General features: G+C 28.7%; 1 protein-coding gene across 3 annotated transcripts in view; it reads right to left on the bottom strand.

The window, feature by feature from the left end:
• Positions 1-1,983: 1,983 nt before the first annotated feature.
• LOC117176283 (tryptophan 5-hydroxylase 1) overlaps positions 1,984-23,526 on the bottom strand; it is a 27,161-nt gene continuing 5,618 nt past the window's right edge. For all 3 annotated transcript variants that reach the window (XM_033366464.1, XM_033366467.1, XM_033366465.1), the window contains 9 exons: positions 19,186-19,289; positions 15,991-16,058; positions 15,861-15,911; positions 12,076-12,174; positions 11,950-11,996; positions 11,721-11,856; positions 8,585-8,711; positions 4,855-5,084; positions 1,984-2,513 (listed from right to left, as the gene is read on the bottom strand). In XM_033366464.1, coding sequence (XP_033222355.1) covers positions 2,216-2,513; positions 4,855-5,084; positions 8,585-8,711; positions 11,721-11,856; positions 11,950-11,996; positions 12,076-12,174; positions 15,861-15,911; positions 15,991-16,058; positions 19,186-19,289 — 1,160 coding nt within the window. In that variant the 3' untranslated portion in view covers positions 1,984-2,215. The remainder of the gene's footprint in view (positions 2,514-4,854; positions 5,085-8,584; positions 8,712-11,720; positions 11,857-11,949; positions 11,997-12,075; positions 12,175-15,860; positions 15,912-15,990; positions 16,059-19,185; positions 19,290-23,526) is intronic.

Genomic DNA, 23,526 nt, shown 5'->3' with positions numbered 1-23,526 from the left:
TGCCAAAAAATAAAATTCTTGAGCCATTTATAATATTACCTGATTGGAAAACCCCCGAATAAAAAAATTCCCGACAGTACATAATATTATCTAATTCAAAAATGGCCGACAGAAATTCGCCGAAGTATAAAATTCCCGAATTTAGACGATTAGATTTTTTAAAATCAATATGATTTATTTATTAAAATGTAATAACTACATATTGTTAAGGTTTAAAGTTTGTGAAATTATTGTTTTAATTTAAAATAACAATAATTGAAAAATATATATTTCTGGATAAAACTTGTTATCCATTAATGTTATTTTAAATTAAAAATATTATTTTAGAAACTTTAAACATTAAAAATAATTTAAAAAATTTTAAATAACAGATTATTGTAATTTCAATAAACTTGCAACATTTATGCAAAATTGTAATTGTTTCAATTCTGGAATTTTGTAGCAGAGAGAAATATATCTCTGTTTCTAGTTTGGACATTTTAGAATTCGGCAATTTTCTGGCCAGAATTTTCCAATTCGGTAATATTATAAATTGTTCGGTAATATTATTATTCAGCAAATTTGTTTTGCGGAAATTTTCCAATTCGTTAACTTTATTATTCGGCATTTTTATTATTAGGAAATTTTTGTTATTCGGGAATTTTACATCATTGGGAATTTTATTATTTGGGACTTTTCAGTCGTCAAAAACTTTCAAACAAGTTGTTGATTTATAATAAAATATTTAAATTGCCAATCAATACAGATTAATTTTTAACTTGACAGTTGTATTTTTAAGAAAAAAATGAAGTTTCTATCAAAAGAAATTGATTTTCATGCCAAAAAGATGGATTCTGAGAAAAAAAATAGTTAAATATCTAATCAATTGTTCTGTCCCGAAAAAAAATTTCAACCAAATTGTTGAACTTTCGAACAAAAACTAAGAATTTTCAACAAGTTGAATTGTGAACAAAACAATTAAATTTTTCGATCAAATAATACCATTTTTTAAAACAAAAGACAAATTTTCAACCAAAGAGGTGAATTTGTAACCAAAATGATTAATCTTGAAGCAAAAAAAGTGAATTCTCAACGGGAAATGTAATAGTTGATATTTCTACCAAAAATATTATAAATAAAAAAAAAGCTGAATTTATGAAAAAAAGACGTATTAAAAAAATTTAATTTTCAACCTATACAGATTTTTTAGTCAAGAAAAAGAAGTAAACTTACTTTTTGAATGTTCACATCAGAAAGCTGAATTTTCTACAAATTAGGAGTTTTCAATCAAAACAAAGTATAATTAATTTTGAATCTTCATCATTTTGCTATTTTCGTGAAAAATAATGTTGCAATTTTCTATTTTTTTACCCTATAATATTTGATTAACTGACATTAAAAAATATTTTGACCTTTTTAGAGCTTTCAACTGACAAAAATACATGAGAAACAAATTTAAAATCTAATGAAACAAAACCAGAGAAGGTCGGTTTTTCAAAAAGTAATTTTTGTGTTTTCAAAAAGTCAGTTTTGTGTTTTCAAATTATTTCTTTCTAGCTTGAATTTTTGTTAATGTATTTTATCAGTAGAAAGTGTTGAAGTGTTCAAGAAATGTTAGAAAGCTAGATAAAAAAGTTAAATGAAAAAAGTATTAGAAAACTTGTTGAAGAAAAGGCTGTTAGAAATAACTTTCGTTTAATATTCATTAGATACCTGTATGATAATAAAACTGTTTAATAGTTAATAGAATCCAGATTGAAATTTTAAGTTTTTAGGGGAAACCTCCTTTCAGTAGATAAACATGATTTCAAAGTACAAAAGAAAAATAATTTATTTTAATTTATTAACGGGTATAGTGTTTTAACAATTAATAAAATAAAATAAATTATTTTTCATACATTAGTATTTTTAATAAATGATTATCCACTGTAGGTTGAATTATCTACTCCTAGGGGGGTTTAGCTATCAAATGCTTAAAATTTGAGGAACTTGCATTTCATTTTTAATCTAGACAACTTCTATTTTAAGAGTTAAAATTTAGGTTTAAACTTTTGAATTCTTTATTTCTGAAAAGCTTTCAAATCGAAAATTGTGCATTTTTGAAACAGTTTGGTCTACTTGATTTTGTTGCATAACCCTGACTTTTTAATTACATTAGAAGGTAAATTCTTTTCACTAGTGGATAGTTGGACATTGAACATTTTTCTAACTCAAACAAAAAAATTCAAAAATGTAATTAATTTTCTGGGTCCTTGTTCTTCGTTCTCTCATTAGGACTTTTATCGTCATCACTGTCTGATGAATTCTCTGCTGGAAGATCGATCCCATGTGTCAATAAACTCGTTATTCTTTCAATATCGACAGTATCATCTTGCTCATGAATTTTTTTTAAAGCATTTGAGACAATGCAAAAATCTCCTCGCAATTCGCTAACAAGTGCTGTAATTTTTTGAGCATCCGTCAAAACGTCCACCGATTGTGTGTAAGGATTGTATCTCAATCCGAAAGGACGTTGGATCTGATTAGCGAATGCCCTAAAATAAAAACAATTATTTACGTAATCGTTATCAGTAGCAGTGATGGGTGAGTTATTTGTTAAAAGGGACTACACTGGAAACTGTATTTGTGCACAGTTTAAGTTATGGCTTTCGACGCAGTGGAGGCATGACGCAACCTGATGCAACTAATGCGGTGAGCGGGATCAATTCACGGAAGGCACAAATTCAATTTACGGAGATCTAGGTTCCAGTGTAGTTATTGCTACCGATTTCAAATTCAACTTTATCATAGTTACTTTTGCAAAAAAGTAATTATATGGAATTTTTTAGAAAATTTTGAATTTCAGGATGAAAGAAAAATTACAATGATGCTACATTGGTCTATAAATCTCTATGGCTCTGAAAAGTAATTTTTTGCTTTTAAAAAAGTTTTTTGCAAAGTTCAGTTTTTAAAAAGAGTAAGAATTTTTAAGAAATAGTTGAATTTTTTAACTAAAAAAGAATTATTTTTAACTACAAATCAAGTAGTTACATTTTCGGTTGAAAACTAATTTTCAGCAAAAATAAAGGAATTTCTCAAATAATAGTTAAATTTTCGGTTGAAATGAATAGCTTTTAACCAAGCTGTTAAATTTGTAACTAATAAAAATGAATTTTTAAACAAAGAGAATAATTTTGTACCATAAATTCGAATTTTCAACAAAATACATGAATTTCGAACAAAATAGTTGAATTTTCATCTAGAAAAGATTAACTTTAAAATCAAACAGTTGAACTTTCAACCAAGTTTTTAATCAAAAAAGATGAATATTCTCAACGAAGAATGTAATAATTGATATTTCAACCAAAAAATATTTCAATTTTAAAAGAAAAACAGTTAAACTGAACCAAAAAAGGAGAATTTGTAACCAAATAGTTTTTTAACTAAAAAAAAATCGTAACCAACAATGGAATACTTGAATTTTCAGTTAAAAAAGTATTATTTAACAACGAAAAAAATAATTTTTCGACCAAATATTAAAATTTTTAGCCTAAGAAATTAATCTTTTGCAGATAAGTTCAGTTACTAACTGGTTGAATTTGCAACTAATTAGTGGAACTAGCAATTAAAAAAGATAGATTGTCAACCATAGAGTTAAATTTTCAATCGAAAAAGATAAATTTCAAAAAATATAATAGTTAATTTCTCAGTAAAAAAGAATTAATGTTGAAAAAATTGTAACGAAATAGTTAAATTTTTAATTAAAAAGATGAATTTTTAACTATAATTACAAGAATTACAAAAAAAATTTTTAACAAAATAGTTGATTTTTCAATCGAAAATGATATTTTAGTCAAGAAAGAAACAAAATTCAATCAAAAAGACGAATCTTCAACAAATGAGTTGAATTTACAACTAACTATAAGAAAGATTCTTCAGCGAAGTGAGAAAAAGTTTGTAAACAAATGGTGGAATTTTCGAGCCAAAAAGGCGAATTTTCTGCAATGTAGTTGAAGATTCAACCGTTAAATATGAATTTTTAATAAAAAAGCTACGTTTTTAACAATTATTTGAATTCTCTGCCTAAATATTGAATTTTTAACTAAACAGTTAAATCATTAAAAAAAGGTAAACAAATTTTACAAAATAATTACATTTTTAACAAAATAATACAAAATTTTACAAAAAATAGTTGGATTTTCAACCTAAGAGATATATTTCCAACTAAAATGAAGCTTTTCATGTGGAATAGTTAAATTTTCTGTTACAGAAATTATATTTAAAAAAAACGAATCTTCAGCTCTGGAAATTAATTATTCTTTTCTTTCTTATATTGTTTCTATATATTTTAGAGAATTCTGCCTTCATGGTGGATATAAATTCCAATGTTCAATCTTTCGAAAACTAGCAGCCTTAATTTGAATAGTAAAAATGAAAAACTAGTATCAAAAGAAATAAAATTGATTGATTAGTGTAAAAAAGACTTGTGAACTACATTTTGAAAAAAAACTAAAGAAAGCCCTTTACCGAACAGTGTCAGCTGCTGACAGATTGTTAGTTCCAAACGGCGCCACACTGACAGATTAATAGTTCCACAAATGGCCACTGAATAACGCACAATGTATTCTTTAACCGTACTGTCGACATGTATAAAATACTCTAGCTCGAAACAAATCATTTTCAAATTTCGCGCCATACGAATTTACCAATGGCAGCTAAGCAGATGACTGTCACGCCAGTCGTACGTTTTCACAACCAAAGATATTGTAAACATCATGACTCACTTTTCAGACGGCCCTACAGTCTTATAACATTTTCATTTCGAATGAAATATCGTACATCACTCGTGGGGTTAGACAGGTACAGAACATGAAAGTTTGATAAAGAAAAACATACCTCATTTTTTCCTTTGCCTCCTCAATATCATCTGTGTAGTAATATGCATTCTGGAATGCAGTTATGATACACTCTTGTTTACAGGTGACTTCCGGATCGAATCTAAAAGTTTTTTCTGGTGCAGTCACGGCGTGTCGTAATTCAGATACTGAAGACAAAAGTCCTGCTCCATAAACTCGAAGATTTCCATCTTGTTTACACAATCCAAATTCGACAGTGAAGAAATATAACTAAAATTAAAGAATCATATTGGAAAAATCGTTCTGATATTCACTGAAATTCTTTTACATCTATAAAGCAGGCTTCGGACTCACGCCCTTATTGAAGATTGTTGAAAGTTTTTTTTTTAACAATGCAATTATTTTTCTACTATTTTGCAGTTATTTTCAAAAAAGGTGTCGTAGGCTATTAAGACGTTAATTCAGTCTTTTAAACGTCCACCTCACATACTTTCCCTCTCCTTACTTCAATCTTCACCCCTCCTTTCACAACTTCTTCCCGCACTTATAATTATTTCCCCTAACTCCCCTCCCTAAGTTCCCCTCACTTCCCCTATTTCCACAATATTTCCTTTACTTTCCGTCCCATGATTTACCTCACTTCCCTTACTCATCCTCACCAATATTATTCCTCTTACTCTTTCTACGCTTATTTCCCTTATTCCCCTTCATTTCCACTGCTTCACTTATCCCCTACTTCCCTATCCATAATTTTCCCTCACTTCCCTACTTCCTGTCCCTTGATTTCTTTTACTTTCCCTGCCCTAATTTTCCCTAACCTGATCTCCTTCATTTCACCTAATTTCTTAAACTCCCACCCAAGGGATTTTCAAGAATTTCAACTGATTTCGAGAAAGTGGATAGATCGAAAAAGAAAGAAATTGGTGGGTAGGAAAAGGTATATCTACTCCCCACCCCCCTCCTCTTGATGGATCACTTTGCATCCCTAATACGCTATCCTTTCCTATCCCCATCCTCAATAATGTTCTATTTCTTTCTCTACCTTTCGGTACCGAGGACTCTTATTTTTTCCTATCCTTTAGTCTTTCTGTCTACTTCGAATTTCATTCTTTTTCAATCTCTTTCTCTATCGTTTCTAATCGTGGACTCTTACTTTTTTCTTTACTTCAGTCTGACTTTTTAACATAAATGTTAATCTTTGTCTACTGTCTTTTTCTATCTTCCGCGATTGAGTACTCTTATCATTTTCTATCCCTAAAAATTCGGGAATCCATCGAAAAGTTAGGTAGTTAAAAAAAAATTAATTTGACGTTGATTATATGCCAGAGAGCCAACATGACGTTCATGCTTATATACCTACACGCATAAGATTTATTTCCATACCTTAGTTGACAAATGTGTCTTTCTTGGCAAAACGGTTGGCCAGGCTTGAATACAGATTTTACTTGTTGGTTACTTTTACCGTGAGCCACCTAACGGCAAAACCTTCAGATTGACGTTGATAGATAAAGGAAAGGATGGGACAGAGAAGAAGAACTTTTCAAAAATATAATTAAGTTTGGATTGACAAAGAGATAGAAAACGATAGACGTTGATAGATGTCGTATAGGATGAGATACAGAAGAGTAGATTGAAAAAGATATACAGGAATTTAGATAGACTGAGAGAAAAATATGGATGTGGATAGATAAAGGATAGGATGAGATAGGGAAGAGAGAGTTGAAACTGGTAAAAGTGAATTTAGACTGAAAAATAGAAAAAGACAGACGTTGATAGATGTGTGATACAACGAGCTAGAGGCTAAATAAGTTGGGATTAAAAAAATAAACATGAATTTAGATTGGCAAAGAGATAGAAAAAGATAAATGTAGGATACGCTGAGATAGAGAAGTGAAGAATAAAAATGATAAACGGGCATTCATATTGTCAAAGAGATAGAAAAATATTGACGTGAATAGATAAAGGATAGGATGAGATAGAGAGGAGGGTATTGAAAAAGATAGTCGCGAAGTCAGGTTGAAAAATAGATAGAAAAAATAAACAAGAATTTAGATTGACTGGGAGATGGAAAAAGATTGGCATGGATAATCAAAGGATGAGATGATATAGTGAAGACGGTATTGAAAAAGATAAACCTGAATATAGATTGGCAAAGATATAGAAAAAGGTAAAAGTTTATAGATGTAGGATACGATCAAATAGAGAAGAATAAAGGATAGGATAAGATAGAAAAGAGAGGATTGAATAAGGGGTTTGACAAAGAGATAGAGAAAGATTGACGTGGACAGACAACGGATAAGGTGAGCTAGAGAAGAGGGTATTGAAGAAAACGTGAATTTAGGTTAACAGAGAGATAGAAAAAGAAGACGTTGATAGATGTAGGATACGCTGATATAGAGCAGAGGGATTAACAAATATAAACAGGAATTAAATTGACTAAGAGCCAGAAAAATATTGATATGGATAGGCAAAGGATAGGATGGGCTAGAGAAGAGGATATTAAACAAAATAATCGCTAATTTCGATTGACAAAGAGGTAGAAAATGATAAACGCTGATAGGTGTAGGATACGATGAAATAGAGAAGAATAAAGGATAGGATAACATAGAAAAGAGGAAATTGAAAAAAATAAACGGAAATTTTGATTGACAGAGAAATAGTAAAAGATTGGTGTGGATAGATGAAGGATAGGATGAGATAGCGAAGAGAAAGTTTTAACAGGTAGACGTGAATTTGGATTGATATAGAGATGGAAAAAAATTGACGTGGCTAGAGAAAGGATACGATAAGCTAGAGAAGAGTGTATTAAAAAAAATTAACGTTTATTTATATTAACAAAGAGATAGAGAAGAGGATATTAAAAAAGATAAACGGCAATTCAGATTGATTGAGAGATAGAAAAATATGGACGTGGATAAATAAATCATAGGATTAGATAGAAAAGAGTCGATTGAAAAAGATAGATGTGACCGTAGAAAATTTTTAATAATTTCAAAATCTACAAGGAATTTAAAATGATTTACTAAGATTTCAGTCAATTGAAATCATCCAATGAAACTTGAATTTTGATTTGAAAAAATTGTAGAGCTTTCCAGATATTTGAGAGAATTGCAAAAGAATTCAACGGCTTTTAATAGATTTCCAGTAAATTTTAATGGATTCCAAAGGTTTCAAGGGATTTAAAGGAACTTTGTCAGATTCTATGGGATCTTAAGAGATTTCAGAAGATTTAAAAGACTTCATCATTTTTTAAGAAATGTTATAAGATATTACGGATTTCAACATGTTTTATGAAATTTTACGCGATTTTTGTGGGATTCCTGCAGGGATTTCAAAAAATTAAGGAACGTTATCGATTTCAAAGGATTTCAAAGAGTTTAGGGCATTTGAAAAGATAATAAAGAATTTAAATAGTTTTCAAAGTTGCTAAGATATTAAAAAGGTATCCATGGTATCAATGATATTTAAAAGGTTTCAAGGGATAATTAAGGATTTTTAAAGATTTCAAAGGATTAAGAAAAATTCTAAAGGATTTCAACGATTTTTTAAGGTTTTAGGGAATTTTAAAAATTCGTAAGAATTTCAGGATTTTACATTTACAAAATTTCATGACATTTTGAATTTCTCAAATGAATCCAAAGTCTGCTAGAGATATTTCTTATTATTCATCAAATAATTCAGCATTTTTGCGTGTGTAGATTGTTTCAATGAATGAATTTTTAAAAAAATTCATTTAATTAAATAATTAACGAAACTTAAGTGAAACTCACCGTTGCCAGTTTGTCAATATCATCATCTGAAGCTCCTAGAGAAGCAAGGCCAAGTTCTTGTGAAAACTGAGCAAAACTAGGGTTGGCAAGGAGAGGCATGTGACCCAGAAGCTCGTGACAACAATCCCTACAAAATTAAAATCATATTCACAATATTTCCAATGTGGCCAATGAAATAAATCTAAAATAAATAATTCTTTCAATTCTTTAATGAATTTAAAAGTACAGATTCAAATACTTAAAAAATTAAATGCGTTTGAATTTGAAAATTTGTGAAACGAATGTTTCAAGTTGCTAAACTGCAAATATAAATTAATAATTGAAAAATAATTGATTTTACAAGGAAAACTGAACAATTTACAGATTTTAAAATTGAACTCTTCAATTCGAAAGTCTTAGCAGTTAAACAAATTTAAACGCCGGGTTAAAACTTTATAAACTTTTTTCAATGTCTAAATAATTTCATATTAATAGATTCATAATGGTTTTATTCAGTTTTAAATTCTATTCAATTATCAAATATTCAAATTCAAATAATTTGAAACTTAATTAATAATTTCAAATGACTTGAAAATAAATAATTTAACTTTAAAGTATTTATGTATAAAAAAGTATTTGAAGTTTATAATTCTACTTTGAAAAGAAAGGGAAGAAATTTCTGTATTTAATATTTTCCAAATTGTAAGAGGAACTTTTTTTCATTTTTATTGTCTTGAAGGAGGGACAATGTCGTATTTTTTACATTTTTATGAAGTTTGAGACAAGAAATGTTTTATTTTTGTTGAATTGGGAGAGGAGCATTTTTTATTTTGAAGATTTTTTTCGAGTTGAAAAAGAGGAAATTTTGATTTTCAATGTTTCATGAATTGGAAGAAGGGTAATTTTTTTTATTTAAAAATTTGTTTAGAGTTGGACTAGACGACATTTAAAAAATTTTTTTTTATAAATTGTAAGAGGCCGTTTTTATTTGGGATTTTTTAAAGGTGCAAGAGTGAAACTTTGAGTTAAAAACGTGCAAATTTCGACTTTAATTTTTTTTAATGAAAGAAGGAAATGTTTTGTTTTTTAAGATTTTTATTAAGTTGTAGGGGAAATATATTTTGTTTTGTTTTTTTCTGAATTCGAAGAGGATAAGTTTTTATTTTTAACATTTTTATTGACTTTCAAGGAAGGTCATTTTGAGTTTCAGTTTGTTTCTTAATTGAAATAAAAAGACATTTTTTGTTTAAAAAATATTCATCGAGCTAGAGGGGAGAAAATTTGGGTTTTAATTTTTTGTAAACTTTAGGAAAAACACTTTTTTTAATTTTAAGATTTTTATCGAGTTGTAAGGGAGGAAATTCTGGCCCGAGGCAGAAATTTTTCTAGTTTCGGTCGGCTGTTTGTCCGTCCATCATACTTTTTATCAAGGTGGGGACGTCAGGGGAAACGAGAGGTGTGGAAATAGGGGAAGTGAGGGGAGGGAAAGTAAGGGAAATTAAGGGAGTCGCGTTAGGGAAGAGAGGGGCGGAGGTAGTAGGGAAAATTATAGGGAATGTGGAGCGGAGAAGTACGGGAATTGGGAGAAAATTAGGGGAGGGGAAGGAAAGAAATTGAGGGGAGATTGTGTGGGAAGTGTAGGGGAGTGAGCAGTGATAAGGAAGGTGAGAGGTTGTATACAAAAATAGTGTGAATGAGGGGAGTGGAAATAGGTGATGTAAGGGGAATGTAAATAGGGGAAGTAAGGAGGAATGAGTTAACGTAAGGAAGCAGGGGGAATTCAGAGGAAATGAGGAAGAAAATGAGGGGAAACTAGGAGAGGGAAAGTAAGAGAAATTTGGAAGTGGGGAAGTCAGGGAAAATTAGGGAAAATTAGGGGAGAAGAAGTATGAAAAGTGAGGAGAAGGTAACTGGTGAAGTAAGAAGGAATGAGCGAGGACAAGGAAGTAGGGGAATTTAGAGCAATTAGCAGAGTGTGAGGGGAAATCAGGGGAGACGAAGTAGGAGAAATTTCGAAATGGGGAATTGAGAGCAAATTAGGGGAGGGGAAGTATGGAAAGTAAAAGGAAATAAGGGGCTGGAAATAGGGAAAGTAAGGCAGGGAAAGTGCGGACAGCATGGGTAGTGACGAGAAATAAGGAAGGGGAGGGGTGTATAGAAGTGAAGGGAAATAAGGGGAGTGCAAGTAGAGCAAGTGAGAGGAAGGCCAATAGGGGAAGTAAGGAGGAACGAGGAATGGCAGAGGAAGTAGGGCAATTGAGAGGAAGTGAGGGGGGAGTGAGGAAAAATTAGGGGAGGGAGAGTAAGAGAAATGTGAAAATTGGTTACGTGGAAGTGAGGGCAAATGAGGAGAGAAGTATGAAAAGTGAGGGCAAATGGGGAGAGGTTGAAGTATGGAAAATTAGGTGAAGTGAGGGGAGTTAAAATATGGGAATTAAGAGGAGGAAAAGTTAGAGAAAACGAGGGAGGGGAGGGGGAGTAGGAAAAATGAGAGGAAATTAGGAGAGGAGAACCAAGGGATTTGAGAGGAAATAAGGGACAAGTGAAGGGAAAGTAGGGGAAATAAGGAGTAGCGGAGTAAGGGCAATGAGATCGATGTATAGAAATTGAGGGGAAATAAGGAGAAAGGGAGTAGGGTAAATGAGGGAAGGTAAAGTGACGGCAGTTGGAAAGTGAGGGGGGGGGTTGAAGGAAAGTAGAAAAGTGAGAGGAGGTGAGGTGAGGAGAACTAGGGGAATTGAGAGAAAATAAGGGATGAAGTTAGGATAAATTAGGGGAGGCGAAGTAGGGAAAATGAGCGAGGGAACGTAGGGAACTAGGGGAATTGAAGTAGATGGAAACTAGTAGTCGTGATGGAAAACGAGGGGATGGAGCAAGTTAGAAGAAATTAGTTGCGGGGAATTTATGGAAAATAAGGGGTGGGGAAGTTAGGAGCAATATAGGAAAGTAAAGGAAGAGAAGTGTTATCTGGGAAAGTGATAAGAGAGGAAAGTATATGTAAAAGAAGTTGGGGAAGGGAGGGAAAGTAAATGTTGAAGTGTTGGCAAGGGAAAGTAGTGTTTGAGAGGGGAAATAGTGGTGTGCAAGGGAAGTGGGGGAGGTAAAAGCGCCTACTTTGGGTATTTTTTTCTGATTTAGAATTATTTGATCAACTTACGGCTCTGGTGTGTAAAAAGGGTCAGACGAGTGGCGAATATACTGAGTGCAGTGAAAGACTCGAAATGCAAGTCCGGCGAGAAAATCTCTTGGTGATAAATAACCAGCTACTGGTCGTAACTGAAACCCCGTCATTCCTGTTAAAGAGAAAAACAAAGAAAAGCAAGAAATAAAATTTTATTGGACAAGGGAATCCTGATCAAATTGTTGATGAATAAGAGACGACTTACTTTTCAGAAACGTGCTCACATCCTGAAGTTGAGGAATATTGTCTTCTCTGGAAATAGGTTTTATTTTTAATTTAATTAGAAGCAACATTTTGATTTAAAAAAAATATTTGAAGCCAAAATAAGTACCTGTATCCGCAACAATTCACTAATTTTGGCCAGTTGTCAAGATATTCTTTGCAAGCATATTTCTGGTACAACTGATATAATTCTCGAAAGATTACTCCCCTGAAAAAATAATTCTTCATAATTATTTATTATTAAGTTTAAGGAAAAGATGTTTTATTTTCGATTTTTTTATGAATTGGAAGAGGGAACATTTTTATTTTCAGCATTTTGATTGACAAAAAAGAGAGGACATTTCGATTTTAAATTTTTTTTATGAATTGAAAGATCAAGATTTTTTTTAAGTTGGACTTTAAATTTAGGGTAGGCTTGTTTGCTATATGCATAGGCCGGTAAGAGACATGCATGGAAGTAAGAAAGAAAAAAATGTTTATGTGTTTTCGAACTATCATATTCTTCAACCAAAAAAGATTATATTTCAATCTAGTAGTCGCATTTTCAAACAAAAAAGTGTAAATTTTTAACATAAAGAGTTTGATTTTTTAGCATGTTTTTTTAGAGTTTTTGGAGGACCCTTAAGCCAGTTCGTTCGAAATCCTAGTAGTTGTCAAGTATTATCTCTAACCCAATTGGTTTGGAGCTAGTTGGTTCTGTTTAGTGTTTATACAAGTCATTCGCTGAATGCAGAAACGACAACTGGATTAACTCTTCGCTTTCAAAGAAATGAAATGAAATCAAGGCAATTAAGCTGCATTCAATACTAGAAAGCACCCTTAATTCTCCCCTATCCACGAAGACTGGAGTTCGACCTGGTGTGCAAGATTCAATACTATGAGAAACTAAAAGAAAACGAAATTGCAACGAAACGAAGCGCCAAGATGTTCGATTGCCTTCGTGATCGAAGAAACACGTTTGAATTTTCCAAACTCATCTTTCTTTATTATCGGGAAATTTATCAAGCAAAATTCTAGATTTAAAAACCTATTCATGTAACTTCTACAACTTCTACGTGATATTGAAATAAAAATCCAACATGGATTGCAATTTTTATTTCAAAGGTAATTTAAGTCCTCGCGTACATGGAAAAAAATTGTCTTGTAAAAAATGTAGAAATAGGGATGGAATCTTGGGCGTGTACCAACATTTTATGAATGTGGTGCGTTCCGAAGAAACGACGCTGAGCATCCAAAAATCGATTTTCTGATTATGGGTGTTTTATATAAATTAAAACTCGCTCTTTAAATTGGTGAAGTCAGAAAAAATTTATGTTTGATATTTTTTTTCGATAATAATTATAAATAATAATATAATAAATAATGTATAATAATAAATAATTCTCGATAAAAGTCTGAAAAAAAGTTTTGTAATTAGTATAAATTCAAATGAATATTTATAAATGCAGGCCTCAGACTTACCACACTATTGACACTATTCGATTTTTTTTAGCGTTAGCACTATTTTTATACTGTTTAGAAAAAATGACATTAATAAATCACGTAAATTTCTTCTGGAGTTTTTAATCACGTACTTCCTTTTGTTAGGGTCCGTAAAAAAGAAAAAAGATGAATTATGGATAAAAAAATATAATATTTGATATTTTAAACAAGAAAATAAAAAAACAGTTGAATTGAAATAAAAAGAACCAATTTTTAACAAAATATTTGAACTCTCGACCAAAACACATTATATCAGTTATATTTATAACTAAAAAGATGATCTTTCTACAAATTAGTTGCATTTTCAACAAAGAAGATTAATTTTCTAATAGGAAAGAGGAATTTTTTACAAAATAGATAAATTTTCAATTAAATAGTTTGAACTGTGCATGTGATGTTAGTCCAAATTTCATTTTGAATAATTGATAGGTTATGTTTTTTCCTATTCTAAAAAGTTTTAACTAAATAGTTGAATTTTTGAATAAAAAAGAGCCATTAAAAAAAAGGAGTACGTTAAATTTTTATGAAAAAAAGAATTTTATACAAAACAGTTGAATCGTCTAACAAATTTGTTAATTTTCAATGAAAAAGTTCAATTTTCAATTAAAAAAATGAATTTTTACCGAAAAAGAAACCATATTGTCAACTAATATTATGTATCTTTAACCAAAAAATTATCTTTTAGGAAAGTTGTAATAATTATTGTAATAGCTATATTAACAAAAATAGGTTTTAATTTGTTATCAGAAACAGTTGTATTTAAAAAAATAGAATTTTGAACAAAAATTCGAATCATCAGCTAAAACAGATTAATTTTCAAACAAACAGTTGCATTTTTAACGAAAGAAATTGATTCCACGGCAAAGAAGACGAATTGTCAACAAAATATATAAACTTTCAACCAAATAGTTAATTTTTACTAAAAGAAAACGAATTTTCAAGTAAAATTGTGTACCTTTAACAAAAAACTGAACCTTTTAAAAACCAGTGATAACTGTTGTAATAGTGAATATTTCAACGAAAACAAATTTTAATTTAATATAAAAAACAGATGGATTTAATAAAAAAGAACAACATTTTTAACAATAGCTTCAAGTCCTCGAATACGGAAGGAGAATTTTCAACCGAATAGTTGCATTTTTCACCAAAAAAATTGATTCTTTCCACGAAAAGACGAATTATCGACAAAATACATTAATTTTCATTCAAACAGTTCAATTTTCTACCAAGCTGTTGGATTTTCCAGAAAAACGTTAGCTTTTGACCGAAACAGATTGATTTTTTAACAAAACAGTTGAAATATATACAGAAAGGGATGATGTTTTATACCAAAAAAATGGATGCTCAACAAAATTGTGGAATTTTCCATTAAAAAAGAAGAATTTTCAACAAAAAAAGTTGTATTTTCAACCAAATATGAATTTTTAAACCAATTGTTGAATTTTCAAGAAAATAATTCAATTTGGAACCCAAAAAAACAATTTTAATATAAATGAGATACTATACTTGAACAAATAATTCAATTTTAACCGTAAATAATTAAACCCCTATAAAAAATTACTTGATAAACAAAACAATTAAAATCTGAGCTGGTAAAACTAGCCCAAGCAAAGTCCAATCAGTGGGAATTTGTTTATAAAATTATGTGTAAAAATAGTTCATGTTAACTAGAGTTAATATTCCGTTAGAAATTATGATTTTTATTGAAAAAATCTTATCGGTTAAGAGTCACAACCAAATTTTGTTGTTGAGAAAAAGACACAGTTAATAATCTATCTATAAAAATGGTTTATAATACTTAAGTTGAATATTAATAGGATTATGTATATTCTTTATGTGCAGTTACAATAAATCTGGGCAATAGTAAGTTTACTCTAGTATTTTATTTATCGATTTAAGAACAAATTTTTTGTTTTCTCTCTATTTTTCGCCCTTTTCGTGAAAAATTACCCTTTTTTTGAACTCTTCCAACAACTTCCATTTTTAACATAAAAGAGATTTTTTCAATTTTTATGATTTCGTACCGTCGCAATATTTTCCCAGAATGAGAAATGAGGGAAGGGGAAATAGGAGAAGTGAATGGAAATGAGATGAGGGGAAGTTGTTGAATTATGGAAAAATAAGGAGTGGGCCAGTATTAGAAATGAGAAGGAATAAAGAGAAATGAAGGTAGGTGGTAAGGGGAAATCAGGGGAGTGGATAGTAGAGGAATTGAGGAGAAATAAAAGGAAATGAGAAAAGGATAAGTATTCGAAATTAGGGAGGGGAGAGAGGGGTAGAGAGGGGTAGAAAAGGACAGTCTCAATGAGCTACTAAACCTTTTTTTGTAGGTGGTTCCTACTTTGACTAAATTTTTATTTCCAAAACATGAATCAAGATTTTAACCATGGTTTAAAGAATATTGATAGTTACCAGGTTTTTATTTCCTCCTGTGTGTACTGAATTCTCGGAATAGGTTGTCCACTAAAAATAAATAAAAGTAAAAAATACCATAAGTTACTATAGGTATTTTTTATAAATATAATTTAAATCGTAGACTCACTGTCTGAAATTATTGGCAATATCAGCAAATTGTTGACGTCGCTTCCGATAAACCGGATCCTTGAAGCCCTGAATTTTATTAAAGTATTTTTGTCACGCAATTTTTATTTGCAATACAAAATATCTATATTAGGGTGCCCAATATAAATTTGAATTTTACCAGCGTTACCCACAAAGTTTCGCTTTTTTTTTGGTAAAAAAGTACTGCCATAAATTTTTTGTTTTGAAAAATATTCATGGTAATAATTAAATAAAAATATTTATTATTTTTTGGCCGTCCTAAGTCTGAAAATAAGTAAGTTGTTATCACTTTCATTATCACGTTTTTAATATAAAGTCACTATAATCACTTTTTAAAATAAAAGTATCACTAGTGATCCTTGAATTCTAATAAATTTCTTAAAATTCTTTTGAATTCACCCTGTATTTTTTGGAATTCCATTGAAATCCACGGAATTTAATGAATCTCTTTTAGATTTTCAATTTTGCTTAATTTACCCTGAAGACTTAATTTCACCTTGCATTTTTACAAATTTCATAAAATCTCTATTCACGCCCGTTTATCTTAATATAAGACAATTTTTTATATTTCAAAATTTTGGTTGCATTCACTTTAACTGGTTATAATTCATCCTGAATTGGTTTTAATTCGTCCTTGATTCGTATCAATTTCATTTAATTTTCTTGAATTTCCTTGAATTCTTCTCAATTCTAAATACTAAAATCAGTTAAAATATTTTAATTTTTTTTAATTTTGAGTGATTCATTCTCCATGATTTCTTATTAATATATCCTGAATTATTTTAAATTATTTTAAATTTACCCTGAATATTTTGTAATTCCTTTGAAATCTACTGATTTTATTTTATCTTCTTTTTTTAGTTTTTAAATTTATATTTTTTTAAAAATTCATATTTTTAAATAAGGTTACATTCACTTAAACTTAATTATAATTCATCCTGTATTCTTTTAAGTTAATCTTGGATTCATTTCAATTTCATTCTTTTTTTTTTGGAATTCCCTTGAATTTTCCTTAATTCTAAATACTGAAATGAATTAAATATTTTTTCTGTTTTTAATTTTGTACAATTCATTTGAAGTTATCGATGATATCTTACTAATTTATCCTTAATTTTTTAAAATCCCTTTGAATTTTTTATAAATTCCCTTGAAATCCACTAAATTTAATAGATCTTTTTTATTTTTTATTATTTAATTTATTCTCAAGACTTTTAAGTTCACTTTGTCTTCTTGTAAATTTTATCAGGTTTCTATTCAATTCCATTTGTCTAAATTTAATGACATTTTTAAGGATTTTACCAATTTTTTGGATTTTTCTGAATTATTTTTAATTTATCCTAAATTTTTGTTATTTATCTGAGATTCGTATGAATTTCATTTAATATTCTAAAGTTTTTCTTAATTCACTTCAGTTTTACTGTAATCATTTAAACATTTATTTTTATTTTGTGCAATTAATTTGGAATTCATCCTGAATTCTTATCAATGTATTCTGAATTTTTTTCTAATTCTTTTTTTTTCTGTGTAATTCACGAAAATTCTTCTGAATTCATTCGATTCTACTCAATTCAATGGATTTTTTTAGCTTTTTTAAGTTTCTTTCATTCACCCGGATGTTTTTTAAACTCACCTTCTATTCTTTGGTATTTCCTCAAAGTTTTTAAAATTTCATTGAATTTGTCTACATTCGTTCCTAATTTAATTAATTCAATCAATGTTATTAATAGTTTGTAATTAATTTCAATTCACTTGAAATTTTATGAATTTCATTAAATTCTTTTCATTCACCTTATATTCCTCTAAATTCATTCTATTTTTCTTTTTCAATTCACTTAAATTCTTTTTAACTTTTCTGAAATTTTGTTCAATACTATTTCACTCAATTCAAAGGAAATTTTTTAATTTTTAAAATTTTGTTCATTTCTCTTAAATTCTTGTGAACTTTATCAAAGTCTCCTGAATTCTCTAGAATTCTTTTAAATCCACTCCCATTTTAATGAAGTCAGTGGACTTTTTTCCAATCCATTTGAATTCTTTTGAATTCCAACTCATTTAATTCACTCTGATTTCTCATGAATTTATCATAAATTCGTTCAAATTCGCCTGGAATTTATATAAACATCATGACATTTTTTTGAATCCCTATTAGTTACATTATTAATAAAAATTAATCACTTTTAGTCAATTTTAGTCACAAACTACATTTTAAAGTACTCTAGGAATCTTTGAACTATAAAAGTGTGTATTTTTTTATGTATTTAGAAACTGAGCTTTTTTTCTGTCACTCGATCTAAATATTTTTAATTAAATAATTATAGAAAATATTCTCTTTAAATTTTAAAAGACATCCTGTAAATATGATTTCAAGAAAAAATTTTTTATCACTGCATGCGACTTTATAAGAAGTGCTCGCATTGGCCTGGACTTCTTTGGCCACGGGAGAGGAAAACTGCAGAAAACCACCTCCCGAGTTCAGCTGGTTTTTCGATAGTCGAGTTTGAAGGTGGAAATTCATTATGTAACTGATCAATAAATATACAATATTAGATATGAATTAAATATAATAATAATAATAATAATAATAATAATAATAATAATAATAATAATAATAATTTAGAAATAATTCTGACGAAATTTATTTAAGAAAGTAATTCTTTATTTTTTGTGAGAGGTTGAGAGTGGAAGATGTTTTTCTTAAAAAAAATGGTAATATAAAAAATAGCTTTAATTTTCATTACATGGAAAACCGAATTTTAAAAAAAAAAGAAAAAATTGCGGTATGCATTTATCAAAACCAAAAAAACAACTATTTTTGACATAAAAGTGCTTTGAGCGACCTCTAAATATATTTTTAAAAATAGATAAAAATTTACGAGTTTATTCGTAGATGAGAGGAACATGTGGTTTTATGGTGGCTACTGAATAAGTAAAAAATTTTTTTAGAAAACCCTATTTTCTATGGGTAAAAATAAAAAACTAAGCAAATTCATTTTCAGACCTAAATTGGCCTGAAGAAAACCTCAAACCAAGATTATAAAAATAAAATAAAATAAAATTTAGGGAAGTAGGATTTTATCAAAAGGAACAAATTTGGGAGGTAACGTTTGCAAAATGAAACAATGTAAATTTGTATTGGGCACCCTAACGCATGTAAATATTTAAAAATAAATCCTACTGGATGATCAGCATCTAGATCAGATCCATACATTAGGACTTTCTGAGCATTATCCAGATCAGCTATTTTTCGAGGAAACCATTGCATATTCACTTCACTGAAATCTGAAAAATGTAATTGGAATGGTAAAATAATTAAAACTAATAGTTCCTAGAAAGAATTAAAAAATTAACTCAATGAAAAAAACGACTAGGGTGGGCCGATAAAACTCAAAATCATTAGATTCATTGGCAAAATCACAGAAAAGTTTCTTTGTGGTATTATGAACAACTTAAAAAAGCATGTTTAAAAATTTCTCATTATGGAACAAGTCGATTGCAGATTTTTAACTTTTTAATCTTTCGTGCCCAGATAAAATTTAGGGAAAAATTATTTTGTATAAAGTTTATGGAATTAAGTAACACTAGATTGAAAAAAGTAAGAAGACATTTTTTTCCTTGAAATATATTTTGGAAAATAAGTAAAAATGCAATTCTGTTCGTTTATACCTAAGTTTGCCAAAAATTTTTTTCGTTTTGTTAATTTTTTAATATCCTTTTCAATAGTCTAAGAAAACACATAAATATTTTTAATTTTTTAAATTTTTTGGTGTATTTTTTACGAATTCTGAAATTTGAGCCATTTTACACAAGATCCGTGCAAAATATAAATTTTTTTGTTTGAAACTTAAAAATATGTACGGTTTTCTTTAGTTAATACCCAAAAACATCAACAAAATAAAAACATTTTTTAAAAGTTTAGGTAGAATTGAACCAAAGTGCATATTTATTCATTTTTTGAAATATTATTTTCTGGTGCAAAATATGTTTCTTACTTTTTTCCATCGAAGGTTAATGCGAAAAATTCCTGAAAATAAAACCAAGAATTCAACTACCAAGTTTGGACAGCCACCATAAAATATGCGTATTGAAATTTAAAAAAAAAAGATAAAAATTTTTCTAAAAAAGAAAAGAAAAAATTCTTTTTTTGGACAAAAATAAAAAAGAGGAAAGAAAAATAAGAAGGCAACCAATCGAATTCTCTTTTTTATTTCTTTCGCCTTTTTATTTTTATTATTATCAAATCACAATAAAAAATAGTTGTAAAAAAATAATCACCAACGTTTCGGCACTCATACAGCATCATTATCAAGGCAAAAAATTAAATAAACAAAATAAAAAATATTCAAGCAGAGAGGAACAGCAACGAAATCACAATGCTCTCTTCCTGACACCCGAGATTAAAAAAAAGTATCTAAGGTTATTCACTTCCATCAATTTTATCCACTCTGTAAACGGATTTTTACGGATTTTGTGTAAAAATGGTCTATGTTTCAGTATTTGTAAAACATAAAACAAAATTTTCCTTTGAAACTTAAAAATATGTACGTGTCTCCTTAGTTTAGTAAAAAGAGCTTCAAGAAGGAAGAAAAAACATTTTTTGTTTGGAGCTTTACATACAAATGAACAAAATTGCATTTTTTGTTTCTTATGGAAATATTATACTTCTACGAAAAAAGCTTATTCTTATTTTTTCACATTTAACCTTGTTTCCTTTCATTAAATTTATCCAGATAAAGTTAGAAGAAAATGTTATTGATAAACAAACAAATTAAAAAAAAAATTCAATTGACTTGCCCACTGGTCAGAATTTTTTTTTCGGCACACCCATTTGTTGTAATTATGGTGTAAACTCTGCAATGTAATCCCACGTAATCTTATGTAATCTTCTGATATCCCATTTATTATATGCAATCCCTTGTAATTCCTTCAATCCCTGTATTCTTGTATAATACAATTTAATCTCGTATAATCCCATGTATTTAGATGTAATCCAATGTAATCTTGTCTAATCTTTTGTAATATTTTGGTATATTAATAGATACACATTTTTTTAAACTTTTAAATCCCTACATGGAGAGAAATTTCAATAGATTAATTCTCGGAAGCACGTGATTTTAGAGCCACAACTTGTACGTGATTTATAGTCTCGGACTCTATGATCTAAAAACATAAAATTCGAGACCTTAGAGCAAAGGAGCGTGACCTGATGCCTGAAACTTCTAGACCTATACTTTAAAAGCAAGGGTTACAAGTTTTAGTTTTCGCGGCAAAGCGTAATCTGCCGAAATTTCTCTCCTTGTATTAAGCACGTGATTAAACATTTTTTGCACTATATATGTACTTTCCAAAAACCATTGAAAACAAAAGTGCTTAGAAAAAAAAAGATTGATTAATGTACCTGTGTATGCTATACATCCCTTGTGTTTGTTTCACTTCTTTCCACCAAAAATTCAAAAATTATAATTAAAAAAAGTTTACTTATTCAAAAAAACTTTCAGTAAGTAATAACTTACAGAAAGTAAGTTCTGATATTTTAATTTCACAAGAAAAATAATATCTAAAAATAGGCAACTAATAATTTTTACTCTTGCAAAAATAAAAAAATAAAAAAAATAATTTTAAATGAATGTTTTTGTTAAATTACAAAATAATTTATTTTACCAATGGGTTTTGCAGTTTATTTTTTCTTACTGCTGCTCTTACCAATTTTTTGAAAATGGTTGAACGATAAAAAATGTTGTTTTTTTCAAGCAAATAACGGGATGACTGAACAATCTCGAAAACCAAATACTCCGACGCTGTGAGATCATGAGAAAGAAAATATATGTAGTAGAAAATTCCCGAAATTATAAAATTGCCGAAATATAAAAATCCCAACTTGGAATATTTTAGAAAATTAAAATTCCCGATCAATTTATAGTGTTAAACAATTTGAAAATTTCCGACATAATATTTCCGAATTATAAAATATCTGATGCTGCAAAATTCCCGACACTAAAAAATTAACAAATCAAGACAATTAAAAAAATTGTTTTTCAACAAATCATATTTATTTATTAAAAACAACAAAATAAAATACATCGATAAAAAAATTCGGATATTTCATGTGTTTAAAAGAAAATCATTGCCTAATTAAAAATATAAATTAATAAAAAAAATCTAATTCTCAACGAAAAATAACAATACAGGCACAAGATTTTTATTAAAAAAACAATATTTTTCTTTGAACAAAATATTTCAATATTGTATTTAAAAAAAACCACATAGATAAAAAACAATTTTTTGAATTTGATAAAATTCATGAGTTTTTCCAAATTGGTTAATAGTATAAACTGTGGGAAATTTTATTATTTGACGATTTTTCAATTTGGTAATGTTACAAACTGTTCTGGAATTATCTATTTCGAATATTTTCTTTTTCGAAAATGGTACTGTGTCAGAAATTTTATTTTTCAAGATTTTTCAGTCATCTCCAAATATATATATTTAAAGATTACTGGCTTATTTTCAAAACTGGAAACAGTTAAGTTGTAGGAAATGTATCTTCCGAAAAAAATAAGACATGATTTATTCAAATTCAACAATTTTCTTACATTGGTATTGAAAAAGTCTAATGAATAAAGTATTTTTAAAATAATTATTTTTCGTAAGTTTAAAATTTGTTAAATAAAATTATTTATTTTATTTCATAATACAAGACTAATGATATCATTTGAATTTTTTAAATCATATACTTAAAATAATTTTCCAGATACATTTTTTTTGACAAGATAATACACTTAAGAAAAAATTAAAAATATCTATAGGACACAGCCCCTATATTTGTTTTATCTTGTATAATATCGTGTAATGCTATGTAATATTATATAACCTAATGTAATCTTGTGTAATCCTATGTGTAATCTCATGCAATCGTGTGCAATCTCATGTCATCTCGTGCAATTATATGTAATTCTGTAACCTTATAAACTAGTCGAACCTTGTAAAAATCGAAGTGGTTAAGGCCCCTAGAAATCATCGGTATATCGGTCTACATAAACTAAGGCCAAATGGAAAATCCATTTTATCTAGTTTTTGTATATATAATTTAAAAACTAGAAATACTCACGCTGAAGCAGTTTATTTCGGAGAAAATTATATTTTTTATGGAATAATTAAGAGAAAAATTGTGCACTGGTAGCAGCACCATGATAACATCACCACCACACTAGTAGAGTATTCTTTTTTCCTAACAAGCGAGCAGATAAAATAGTTGTCTAGATCGGTTTTTGCTTTCGTGACTTACCATAATTAATCAATTATCAATCAATTTTTATGTTATGTACAATAAATTATTGTACATTATTGTTGTAAGTTATTAAAATAACAAAATTGCTTGGCAATTCTGAAGGAAGAAGATCTGCTCAGTTCTCTTTTCAGGTGAACCTAACGACCGATCGAAAAACTACTAAACTTCAGGTTCAATTTTATAGTAGTTTTTCTTTTTTTCATTAGGTTTCCCCCGAAAGCAGAACCAAGC

The sequence above is a fragment of the Belonocnema kinseyi genome, chromosome 7 (genome assembly GCF_010883055.1).
Source record: "Belonocnema kinseyi isolate 2016_QV_RU_SX_M_011 chromosome 7, B_treatae_v1, whole genome shotgun sequence".
Classification (NCBI taxonomy): Eukaryota; Metazoa; Arthropoda; class Insecta; order Hymenoptera; family Cynipidae; genus Belonocnema; species Belonocnema kinseyi.
The sequence above is the reverse complement of the archived record's forward strand: the minus strand, read 5'-3'. Positions and strand labels throughout refer to the sequence as shown.